The 12540-nt window shown below is 40.8% G+C and overlaps 1 protein-coding gene across 5 annotated transcripts in view; it reads right to left on the bottom strand.

The window, feature by feature from the left end:
• Positions 1–12540, bottom strand: part of otud7a (OTU deubiquitinase 7A) — a 106982-nt gene that overhangs the window by 19412 nt on the left and 75030 nt on the right. For all 5 annotated transcript variants that reach the window (XM_015343756.2, XM_069190720.1, XM_015343755.2 and 2 more), the window contains 5 exons: positions 10603–10785; positions 9733–9951; positions 7699–7800; positions 5119–5246; positions 3174–3286 (listed from right to left, as the gene is read on the bottom strand). In XM_015343756.2, coding sequence (XP_015199242.2) covers positions 3174–3286; positions 5119–5246; positions 7699–7800; positions 9733–9951; positions 10603–10785 — 745 coding nt within the window. The remainder of the gene's footprint in view (positions 1–3173; positions 3287–5118; positions 5247–7698; positions 7801–9732; positions 9952–10602; positions 10786–12540) is intronic.

Here is a 12540-nt window from a genome sequence, read left to right as displayed (position 1 = left end):
TTGTGCTGCAGCTCCCTTGTAATGAATTAACAAGTCTGGAAAGGTCAGAGCTTTTAATTGTGCTCCCCAAATCCTACACCGAAACTCTTAATCTCCGTTGACCTTTAATAAATGTAGTAATATGTCTCCATCAAGAAGTATTTACCAAACCTGTGATGTTAGCATGAATTTTTTCCCTCCGCCAATGCACCCTCTTTGACAGTTCAGCTGAAAAAAGCCATTAATCAAATGCACGTTCTGAAAGGTCTGATTGTCTCAGCAACCGGAGGCCTGTAATGACCGTCAATCACTGAGTGGTTTCAGTCTGTGTGCCTTTTCCCTGTACAATCCTTTTTTTATTTTTCCCTCGTTCACATCTTTACCAATTTTGCTACCTGAAAACCACCCACAGATTCAATTCAGCCTTCTTCCTGTGTTTTAAGTTTAAGATTAATTAAAAAGCCATGTAACATTTCCTCAAGTGCTACCACAACTTCAAAGCATGCATTATTGCTTCCTTTAACTATTGGCATATGCTCATTCACGCCTGTTACACCTCTACTGAACTATGCAGTTTCCCCTCATTAACATGGCTAGGTAAAGCACTTGAGATGGTGCTCACAAGGGCTGTATTCAAAGAGTCAAAGCTTTGAGGGTGTGCTAGGTATTTACAAAGTATCGGGCAGACCATAAAATGGAATAGTAACCTTATTTAAGTACGGTAAACCCTTGCTATACGAGCAACTGCTACACGGTTTCGTTTATAAGAGAGGTAGTAATTCCTACCTGCTTTTTCATTTAACAAGCAGACTCGAACTCCTACGAACTGGGCTCTCGTAAAGTATTGCTGAGATTCTTCTATTCTCACATCTTCCCGGATGAAGAATTTACTTTTTATTTTGTATTAACTTTGTTTTTGTTTTTTAAACGCTAGTATGTGTTAATAGCATACAGTACAGGACAGCACTAATATTTATGCATTTGATAACCACTGTAACAGTGTAATTGCTGTACCATGCTGTAAATGAGCAGGAATGTTGTTGTTACTTATTGTTTATACAGTACATCTATTAATTGGCTACTGACGTCAAGCATGTCACTTGAATAACTGCCCTGGAATGTTATTGTTTTCATATTTAGGTACCGTTCTGTGCTGTATTAAGGTGAAGTTTGTGAAGTCGCTTGTAACACGAGAAATAACGGGAAATTTAATTTTACGTTAGATTTTTGGTCACTTTACGAGCAGTTGTCGAGGAACAACGTCATTCTCGAATAATGAGGGATTACAGTATTTAAAAAAAACTTGAATGTTTCACTCATTGTATATACATATCCTGCAAAGGTAAAGGGTCGGAAAACAATTTGAAACGAACTAAATTAGCTTAAAAATAAAACAATATGTCTACCAATTCAAACCTGTATTTACAGTGCCTTGCGAAAGTATTCGGCCCCCTTGAACTTTTCAACCTTTTGCCACATTTCAGGCTTCAAACATAAAGATATACATTTTTTATTTTATGTGAAGAATCACCAACAAGTGGGACACAATTGTGAAGTGGAACGAAATCTATTGGATTTTTGAAACTTTTTTAACTAATAAAAAAATGAAAAGTGGGGCGTGCAAAATTAGTCGGCCCCCTTGCGTTAATACTTTGTAGAGCCACCTTTTGCTGCGATTACAGCTGCAAGTCGCTTGGGGTATGTCTCTATCAGTTTTGCACATCGAGAGACTGAAATTCTTGCCCATTCTTCCTTGCAAAACAACTCGAGCTCAGTGAGGTTGGATGGAGAGCGTTTGTGAACAGCAGTTTTCAGCTCTTTCCACAGATTCTCGATTGGATTCAGGTCTGGACTTTGACTTGGCCATTCAAACACCTGGATACGTTTATTTGTGAACCATTCCTTTGTAGATTTTGCTGTATGTTTGGGATCATTGTCTTGTTGGAAGATAAATCTCCGTCCCAGTTTCAGGTCTTTTGCAGACTCCAACAGGTTTTCATCCAGAATGGTCCTGTATTTGGCTGCATCCATCTTCCCCTCAATTTTAACCATCTTCCCTGTCCCTGCTGAAGAAAAGCAGGCCCAAACCATGATGCTGCCACCACCATGTTTGACAGTGGGGATGGTGTGTTGAGGGTGATGAGCTGTGTTGCTTTTACGCCAAACATATCGTTTTGCATTGTGGCCAAAAAGTTCGATTTTGGTTTCATCTGACCAGAGCACCTTCTTCCACATGTTTGGGGTGTCTCCCAGGTGGCTTGTGGCAAACTTTAGACGAGACTTTTTATGGATATCTTTGAGAAATGGCTTTCTTCTTGCCACTCTTCCATAAAGGCCAGATTTGTGCAGTGTAAGACTGATTGTTGTCCTATGGACAGACTCTCCCACCTCAGCTGTAGTTCTCTGCAGTTCATCCAGAGTGATCATGGGCCTCTTGGCTGCATCTCTGATCAGTCTTCTCCTTGTCTGAGCTGAAAGTTTAGAGGGACGGCCAGGTCTTGGTAGATTTGCAGTGGTCTGATACTCCTTCCATTTCAAGATGATCGCTTGCACAGTGCTCCTTGGGATGTTTGAAGCTTGGGAAATCTTTTTGTATCCAAATCCGGCTTTAAACTTCTCCACAACAGTATTACGGACCTGCCTGGTGTGTTCCTTGGTCTTCATGATACTCTCTGCGCTTTCAACAGAACCTTGAGACTATCACAGAGCAGGTGCATTTATACAGAGACTTGATTACACACAGGTGGATTCTATTTATCACCATCAGTCATTTAGGACAACATTGGATCATTCAGAGATCCTCGCTGAACTTCTGGAGTGAGTTTGCTGCACTGAAAGTAAAGGGGCCGAATAATTTTGCACGCCCCACTTTTCATTTTTTTATTAGTTAAAAAAGTTTCAAAAATCCAATAGATTTCGGTCCACTTCACAATTGTGTCCCACTTGTTGGTGATTCTTCACATAAAATAAAAAATTTATATCTTTATGTTTGAAGCCTGAAATGTGGCAAAAGGTTGAAAAGTTCAAGGGGGCCGAATACTTTCGCAAGGCACTGTAAAAATGCGTTCCCAGCCCCGGGAGGTCAAAGGGCACTCCTGGCTGCCGCTGCCGCCGCCGCCGCCGCCGCGCTCAAGGCCCTGTCGAAAGGCGGGAAACCGAGAGCGACCGGAGCGCTGGGTCACGGTCACACTCACCCTCCACTGGTGTTGCCGCTCTTGCCGAAGTGCGTCCGAGGCTCGCTGGAGGCCAGCTTCAAGAGCTCGCTCCACTCCCGCTCCCACTCCTCTTCCGTGTAAACCAGGCCCGACTGCGAAGAGAAAACAGCAGCAGCAATAAAAAAAAACCCCAATAACAACAACACAAAAACCGCAGCTGGGTCTTGGAAGTCTTCCGGGGGGCCAGAACGTCTAACGTGCTCGCAAAAACAAAAAGATGGCAAGACGAGGAAAAAAACAAACAAACAAACAAACGACTCAAACCCAACATCGGCACTGTTAATTGCACTTACATTTTGAAGTTTTTGTTATTGTATAAAAAACAGACTTTGGTCTCCGTTTTTATCCTTTTCTATGCGATGTTCTGTGAAAACCTTAAAGCCAAGCTCAATACATCTGAAGCACAGAAATATTCTCAAAGACTGTTGTACTTTGTGCAGGATGTTGGTTTTTAATAGTGGAAATACAGGATTGATAAACTTTTTGTGCAATCATGAGCAGACATTTTATTAAATTCAGCTGATGTAAATATAAATGTGAAGATGCTCTAAACCTTATTAAATGGAGGCTCCAGGAAAAGTAAGAAATAAGCTATTGAACCATTATGTAGAAGCCAATATGCCTGCCACTGTTTTCACTGTTCTGGACATGTTGGAGCAACTCAGCTGAGTTCATTATGGAAAGAGCTCATGTCAGTATCCACTGCTGGTCTTTAAAAGCAGCTAGACTAATTTTTTAGATGCACTGTTGTTGTGAGGACCTTTCACTTGTGGCAGTACAAATCCCAAAGGAACTACAGCCAGTCTAAATAAATCATCTTTTCTACTGCACAGCCATCCTCCTCAATCAGATAAAAGGACATTAGGTTTAAGGAGGCAAAGATATTCCCTTTTAAGATAAAACCTGAATGAATTCTTATTTTTCATTACAAACTGTTAATGTCTTTTATAAAGTTTAAAATTAAAACAATTTTAAGTACTATCATAATTGCAAATACCAATTTGGAGTTGATTGTTTGAATAGGATAGTAGCATAAAACGTGTTAAAGGTGCAAAGGTTGCAGGTGCAACACAAAAATGTGTTTATTCCTTTGCAGTGAAGTGTTTACAGGGGACTTTTACGAATTTGCCAGGCATTTCCATTATTTTAAAACAGGTTTAGACTTATTAAAAAAAGGGAAACTTTAGTGAAGTCATCATGTTTAACAAAGAATACTGTGCAAAATAAAAAAAGCAATATAATACTGCTGCTATATAATATGTAAGATAATAGATTAAAAAAATCTAATATACTGTATATTGGATACTGCTGCTACTTATTAAAATAACAGGGCACTAGCAAGGTTTCTGTACTGGTGCACAAATGATATTGTTTTCAAATACAGCACATAAAATCGGTTAAAAACACAACAATACGTACAAAAGAGGCCCATTTAGCTGGTTTGGGTGCAGTCTGATCTGAGGACCCTATCCAGACATCTCTCGAAGGAATCCACAGAATCAGCTCCACCACCCTCGCTGTTTTCAGCATCACTGACTATATTCATCACTTCAGTAACACTTGGCGGAAGAAGTCTAAAGATCCTCACACTGCGCTGCTTTGCCATTCCGAAGCAAAGGGGGCACATTCTGCTCTTCCTGTGTTTTGTAAGGACGGTAGTGGAATTTGCGGTTGAGGCTCTGGACTCATAAATGGAAATTTGTCAGTGCAGGTCCCGAGGGGCCCATCGCTGTTATGCCCTTGGCTTGGGGACTTCAGTAAAATCCCCAGCTGCCGAAATGGATTCAGACGTTAAGTTGCTCTGGATAAAAAGGGTCAGCCAAACAAATTGATTAAAATCTTCTTTAGGAAGCCCCCCGGGGGGCTGTTTCATACAGGACAACGTGAGCTCCAGTTCGGTGGGGAGGCTGCCTTACACACCAACCTCCTTATTTTGCTGTGTCTGCTGCCATCGCCAGCGCCTCTTCAGGGCCTCTCTCTCTGCTCCGCTCTTCATCATGGCGTAGAGGGATTTCCTCAACACCAAGTCCCTGTCGTGGAACCCCCACATCCCTGAAACACAGAAAGCCTCTTTGACACTCTAAATAATGCACCAGCGCCCAAGAGGGCCTCCCGGACCGAACCCGGAGCCGAAGACTGTCTTGCAGAGCATGGGAGTTGTGATGAAACTCCCTCAGAAGAAACGGTTGAATCAGAGATACTCCGAGTAATTCATTCCAGTCGCCTTGCTTTTTCTTCCATACAGCTCCATCTTCCTTGTTGCTTTTATAGTGAAGCCAGGGAGTGTTTCTTTATCCTCACATTGTGGGCAACGGTGTATTGAGGTTTAGTTTTAAAATATAATTCAGTCTCTTCAGAATTTTTTTTCAACAGAAACAATGAAAGCCTTGTCTTTCCTCTTTTATTTCCCAAACACTGAATTTATATGTGGGATAATCTTCTAGTTATTACACTTCATCATCATGCACACAATTTCATATTTGGTTCGTGCCTTATTATTATTAGACTTTATTGTATAGTGAAATAAATTTTTAACAGTAACAAAAATGTGATTCTGAATATAACATACCTAAAGAAAGTTTCAATACCCCATGTTTTCTACCAAAATAATTTGATAATAACCTCACATTTGACATAATCCAATCCAATAAATCCATAATATGCATACATTTGCAGTTTTCTGTGGACAACACAGTGAATTTAATATACATCTTATTATATACATCAGATTAAAAATCAAAACTAGAGCAGTCTGATTTTTAAAAAATATTCACCCCAAGATTTCAAGCTCCAAATCTCTTATCTTGCATTCTGATTCCCCGCTACAGTGATAGGATGTGTTATACCTCTCTCCAGCTTGAAATCTGGTCACAGGGGACCACAGAACTAAAACCCATATGAGTGTTTCAGGAAGCAAGCTGTCTGGCTGCTTGCAGGGATGTAATAACAATTGTCAAATCAGATCACACTAATAGACGAAGTTACAAGAAAAAGGTAAAGTCGGTGGACAGTTTCTGTCCTACTTTATAGAAACAGTTACTTTATAGAAGCAGGTTGCACAAACTTGAATTTAAGCTTTTGTCCACGATAACTTGGGCTGGAAATCCTGTTTTCAATCCGGTCCTACCTTAGGCCAAACATGGTGTTTGAACTCACCTCTGAATCAGGACTAATACTGATAAGAACCAGCCATAGCAAACATTCTCATCCATTAACTGGCACAGTTTTATCGCTAAACAACATCAACCATGCATTACATTAACAACAAGCACTTTCATTATTAATAAATTACATATTCATTACTAAGTAAAGTACACAGATTGCACTGCACAGAAAAAAAGGACTCGCACATCTTACCAGATGTTTGCACTAATATGGTACAGTTTAATCAAAAGTGACACTGAAAAAAAAATCAGGAAATTACCTAGCAACAGAAGTTCAGTAAGTTGAAACATATAGCCTAACTGAATTAAAGTAAGACATTGGCCTTACTTGCTTATTATTACAGCTTATTTCTTACCAATTCGACGGCAACTTGCAACTTCTTTCTCAAGCAGGGTTAAAAAATGCATGCGGAACCAGGCACACTTACAGTGTTAAGCTACAGTGCGTCCTTATACATAGCCAAAGGTGTTATGAGAATAAGTGTCTAGGAATTGTTTTCACAAAAGCTTGAAATTAAGTTTTTTATTTTATTTTCAGTGATCAAACTCAGAATTGTTTCTCATCGGTACATCTGTTATACCAATAATTTTCCTTTAGGGCTGCTTCTTACTTCTGGAGATGAAACCAAAGTGAACTAGCCAAAGGAAGCTTGACAACACAGGCTGAGTGAAGCAACTCCTCTTCATCGACTTTCATTAGCCAATTTCATGCCTGAGATCTTATGAATCTCCCAGGTCTTCGAAGCCACTCTTCTCCCGTGTTTTATCTCACTGTTCTCCACTGGCACAAGTAATCTCACGAACTGTTCAGAGGTGCTGAAGCCATAACAGGTCTTCTCTGACTTTAGTTCTCATTTCCTGCCGTAGTTTTTCAGGGAGGCTGAAAATACTAAACTGGGTCACACTGTAATGATCTGAAAGGAGTTCTGAACACGTTTTTGGCAGCCAAATAGCTATTACCAAATAGCTCTCAACAGTACATGACCCCTCCAAAAAAAAAACCCCACAAAACCAGCAATGCTTATAGTTTTTGTCTTCCTCACCTGGATTTCCTCAACCTCTGAAGGACACAATGCAGAGAAGAGAAAAACACTGAAACCCACTGAGACTGAGATCATCACCAACAATCCTAGTCTACAGCCCCCTGCGCACGGCTCTCTTAAGGTCAATGTGACCAAGTGATTTTCCAACTGTTCTACGGAGGACTGACTAATGTGTTTCCCTCCTAACACTCCCTATCCAAGATGAGACATTACGGGCACAAACCTCACAAGAATGTGTAGAAGACATGGACCCTCAGTATATTTACAGAATTAAGGACTGAGAAGCTCCTGTCTTACCTAAGGAGGCTGCGTGAAGGAGGCAATTTCCATCGCCTGTGGTAGCCAGGGGGAGGAGACGCTTACAGCTGGTGCACATGGTGGACCACCAGTTCAGACGACCTGGAAACAAAGAGTCCATCCATCAGGCTTTGTGATTGGGTTGGACAGCAAACCTGCTCTTTATTTTTTTAAATAGACTTTTTTCCCCACGTTGTTCTCTCTTTTACCAATGGGCTTTGTTTTTGTGGCTCATAAAAAATGTGTTTGCTCAATATGACATAGATCACCTGTTATGGTTTTAAATTCTCTGATTTCGACTGTACACACCCTTTTTCGAAAACAAAAAAGGCATTTAAACCTCTTACCCAGTTCCTTTAAAGACTGTTATAGCGCCCTCGCCGGACGCTATGGCGGCTGCACGTCCACATTAGTTATGTGCCCACAAGCCAGTCTGGGAACAGCTGCCCAGGGACTGGACTAGTGGTCAGTGTGCTGACCTGGGACTGACATTGTTGTGCAAATAGCTGTAGTGCGTAACTGAGTAGCCCTTGTAAATAGTTGCTGGCGTTTATTGCTTTCCTCTTATGTCTCTGTTATCCATCGCAGGCTGTCCTATCCCTTCCTAATTGTTACCCTGAGTGTGAAAACCCCATTGTTTTTGAGTTCCAAATCTCTTGACTGTGACGTCTGACGGGCAGAGGTTTAATAAATGTGGTGCCCCTGCATCAAAGGCGTGTGCTTCATTCTGTGTATACACTCCAGTCATTTCACTAATAATAATGCTGCAATTTTGTGCAATCTGTGAAAAAGGTAAGACTGTACCTAATACCTAATAAAGGTAAGACTGGTAAGCAGGAAGAGAAAGGCACAATCTTTTATTAAGGGTGATATGGTATCTACATCCCAATGGTGTATATTGGTGTACATTCATCATTTAGCAATGCCCTTGATGGTGGCCCATGGATGAGAAAACACCTTAAAAGCAGAGCAGTGCAGCCAGAGCTTATTATAGCTGAGTACATAAAGAGAGCCCCCTCTGGAAAACACTGAGGCACAGTCGCGCGAATTTCAATGTGTCAGGACTGTGGGAACAGCACAGGGACAAAGAGCCCCACTGTCCTCATCTGTGCTTAGGATCAGGTGGCGGAGCTTGAGGGCACAGAGAATGTTGTCACGGACACACCAGCAGCCCTCTCTGCATGTTCCTGAGACAGTAAAATAGTAAAACCCCTCACAGGCTTCTGTTGATCTTCATACTGTAGATTATGCTGTATTATTTATTGTTTGTCTGTAACTCACAGTATATACTGTATACAGTAGTCCTAACTCTTTATCCTCCGGACTAATGAATGAATAAATATATATTTAATGGCATGTTAGCCCTTAATTGATGTAACCATTTATCTCGTCATGTTTGCAACAGTGGCAGCTGGTGACTTCTGAGACAGAACAGACACAAGTACCAGTTGGCAGGGAAACAGGGGGCAGTGAGCTGTGATGAACAACTGAATCCAGCTGTGACTTCTTACCCTGTAGCTAAGAAAAAGAGGGGTTTCACAAGCATAGACACTCATGTTAGCCACTAGTTATAATTTTGTTTTTAACCAACTTTGGAGAGGAAATATAATATAGCAATATATATATATATGGAAATATAGCAATCATTTTACTTTACATTAATCAGAACCAGATCTCAACCACTAAATGTAAACTACACTTGGGCAGCCAACCTGCCAACAAGTGCTACAGCAGAATCTTCAGTGACAAATATTATTGAATCACATGTTCCTCCTCATAAACATCCTTTAGTTCGGTTTATGGCTGTGTAGTTCCTCTCTACACAGCCATAAAGATCGAAATTAAGCAGCATTATTCTTGGAATTGTTCTGCATATAGAAGGAAAAAACGTTTTGCACAGCAGTGTTGAATTTATTTGTCTGCATGCTCCTCTGCAACAGTGCAGCTTGAGTTTGCTTTGCAGCAGAACACGATGTCAAGACATTCCTGCAAGCTGCAGTGAGAGGGAGGGCAGCACAGACCCCCGCAGCTCACCTGCTTGTTCTAATGCTACCATGGTGGACTGCTCGATGAGGTCGCGCTCGATGAAGCTCCTGAAGTCTTCGCTGTACACGCTGAGGTCAGGCAGCTGGAATGTGTAGATGGGCATCTCCAGGGGGAACTGCTCGCTGTTGCACTCGCCGGCCACGTGGGAGCGGGCCAGGGAGACGATGGCAGAGCTGGCGTGGGAAATTCCTCGGGAGAGGCGCTTTTCTGTCGTGGGAAGGAGACGCAGGAAGGCGCTGAGTACATCGGCCAGACCGCGGACGAAGCGTGATGCGCATTTTCTTCAAAACAAATCACCCTGCTTATGGCCACGATAAAGCAGGCCCTGATTTTTGCAGTGTTCAGAGACCCATATTCAACAACTCTTTTCTATAAGTTTAGAAAAGGCCCCCAAAAAATAAGACTTTTTTCTCTGGGGCTACACTACACTTGTATATCGTTCTCATGGTTTTCAGAATACACAGGACCGAATGCAAACTTACCATACCGTACTGTACCCGAACTGTTCATTTATTTTTAAAATCAGGGGTTCTTTGAACAGGGAACCACACCTTGAAAGTTTGTGTTTAATAGAAAAAAAAAACACAGCGAATGTCTTCATCTGCTGATCCGCAAAAATAAAGCCGTGCCTTAATAGTACTACTAGACATTTCATATGTAATGCTTCATAAGGTTGTGCACAGCAATCACCAATGAGCTCCAAGGGCTGAGGAATAAAAGACCATGATTTATGGAGAGGTTTCTCTGGGCTTCAGGCTGAATTAGTCGAAGCAGCTTTGCCAATGGGGTGGTGAGCACGGCACTCTGAGTAACAAGGCTGTGAGAATTCCTTGGCGGAGCCCGACGGCCCCTACCAACCTTGAGCAATGTCATCCTGCCTCGGCAGACTGGGCCGCTCGATCTTGCTCAGGTGCTGGGGGGTGTCGCGCTCCTGCTGCTTGTAGTAGCGGCCCTCGTTGAAGACCTGCGGCAGGTTGGCCGTGTGGACCTGCCGGAGCTGCTCGAAGTCGCTCAAGGCAGCACTCAGGTCCCAGTTTTTACCTGGGAAAAAAAGGGAACCGGCAATAAACACACAGAGGTCAGCTGCCTGTTCTTCTTCTCACGGCTTGGAGCTGTAATGAACCAATACAGCCTGGGAATAGAACAAGAGTGAATATATTCCTGGCCATACTGTATATGCATAAGCATATCGTAAAAGTCTGAGAAACACAGTGAGAAATAGCTAACTTTCTTAACACACGCAAATGCATAATGTATTTTTTTAAATGGCACACAAAGTACTAACTTAAGAAATGTAAATATGGTCTTTTTAAAGTAAATTTCAGTTCTAGTCAAATATCATTTATTTTACTCATTATAATTTACCTAGTGCTGTACCGCAGGTGGGAAGATCAAGCAAGTACCTGTGCATTTTTCTAGCAGCCAGTAATGGAATTTGGCCATTTATGCAGAAATGCTCTACCGGCTAGGAGAACAAGTCATTAAAGTGTTGTAAAAGACAGCAAATATGGCACAATGAGTGAGAATGAGTTGCAGTCCAGTAAGGAACTAAGTGAAGGCTTCACAAATGCACAGTATTTCAATTAGCCATGTTCGGAAGAAAAAGGTGGTAAACGGTATATACAGTTTATATTCAATGAAAAACACCAACTGCTAATGGTGATTAACCACTTATTTTCCAGTTGCTTTAATTTGACTATATGTACATTGAACAATTTAAAGCAAAGACCAGATAAAGTGAAAGTTATAAGGGAAACGAAAGGAGAAAGTCATGAAAATACTAAATGATCAGTATAATAATGCAAAGGGACCCCTCAAGAGACTCAATGTCAGATGTTCCTCATCATAACACATAACATTTTGCCAAGATTTAAAGACTTATATAAACACAAATACTTCATTGGATTTCTTTCATCAAATGAAATATGAATATTTCTAAATATTTTATCTGTATTGTTGCAAAATATATGGGTTTTCATCCCATTACATTAATATATTAATATTGATTTACCTGGAAATTAAAGTTCACTATCTGGAAATACAGAAAATGTTTCCAACCCAAGAAGTATAGATGAATAGGATGAATATTTTATGTTCCTTGGCATCTACTCAGATGTTATGACTAAAACATATTTTTAAATGTGAAGGTTGAAATTATTGGAGACAACACTTAAGGATATGTTTTTCGAATGCTGTTCTTTTTTTCCGAAAAAAAGGAAAGGAAGTCTAATGGCTTTTTGAAGATCACAGCATACATCTGGATTTTTTAGAACAGCACGATAAAGAAATGTATTACTGAATAAAACAGTGTTTATGGTTCACAACAACAATTTTATTTTTCAGAACTGCCTCAAAGGTTTTAAAAAGTCTTTACTTTCAAGAAGGTTACCGTAATATAGACAACTCACAAAAATCAAATCATTGCAAAATTCTTCCTGCTGCAAAGAATCAATTTCTGCTGCCATAATTAGTATTGATTAAACTTGATTTTTCCCAGGAGAAGAGGTCTCTAGCCGGTTGAGCTTGGCCTACTGAGTCCCAATCTTGGTTTCCCAATTTGTGCTGAATGTTAAAAAAGCCTTCTCTCTCTGTAATGCATTTCATCCGAGTGATCACACTTCTATTGCTCACTATGAATAAAGCAGTACACTCACTTATGCTCTATGTTAGACCTTGGTAACACTAAGACATATCAATTAAATGGTATTTCCTAATTAAATTAAACAAAAACTTAACCCACACAAAAAGCATTCTGTGATTTACTTTCAATAAACTACATTGATACCTGATGACAGC

Source organism: Lepisosteus oculatus, chromosome 5 (genome assembly GCF_040954835.1).
Source record: "Lepisosteus oculatus isolate fLepOcu1 chromosome 5, fLepOcu1.hap2, whole genome shotgun sequence".
In the NCBI taxonomy this organism is placed as follows: domain Eukaryota; kingdom Metazoa; phylum Chordata; class Actinopteri; order Semionotiformes; family Lepisosteidae; genus Lepisosteus; species Lepisosteus oculatus.
This window is presented reverse-complemented; position numbering and strand designations above follow the sequence as displayed.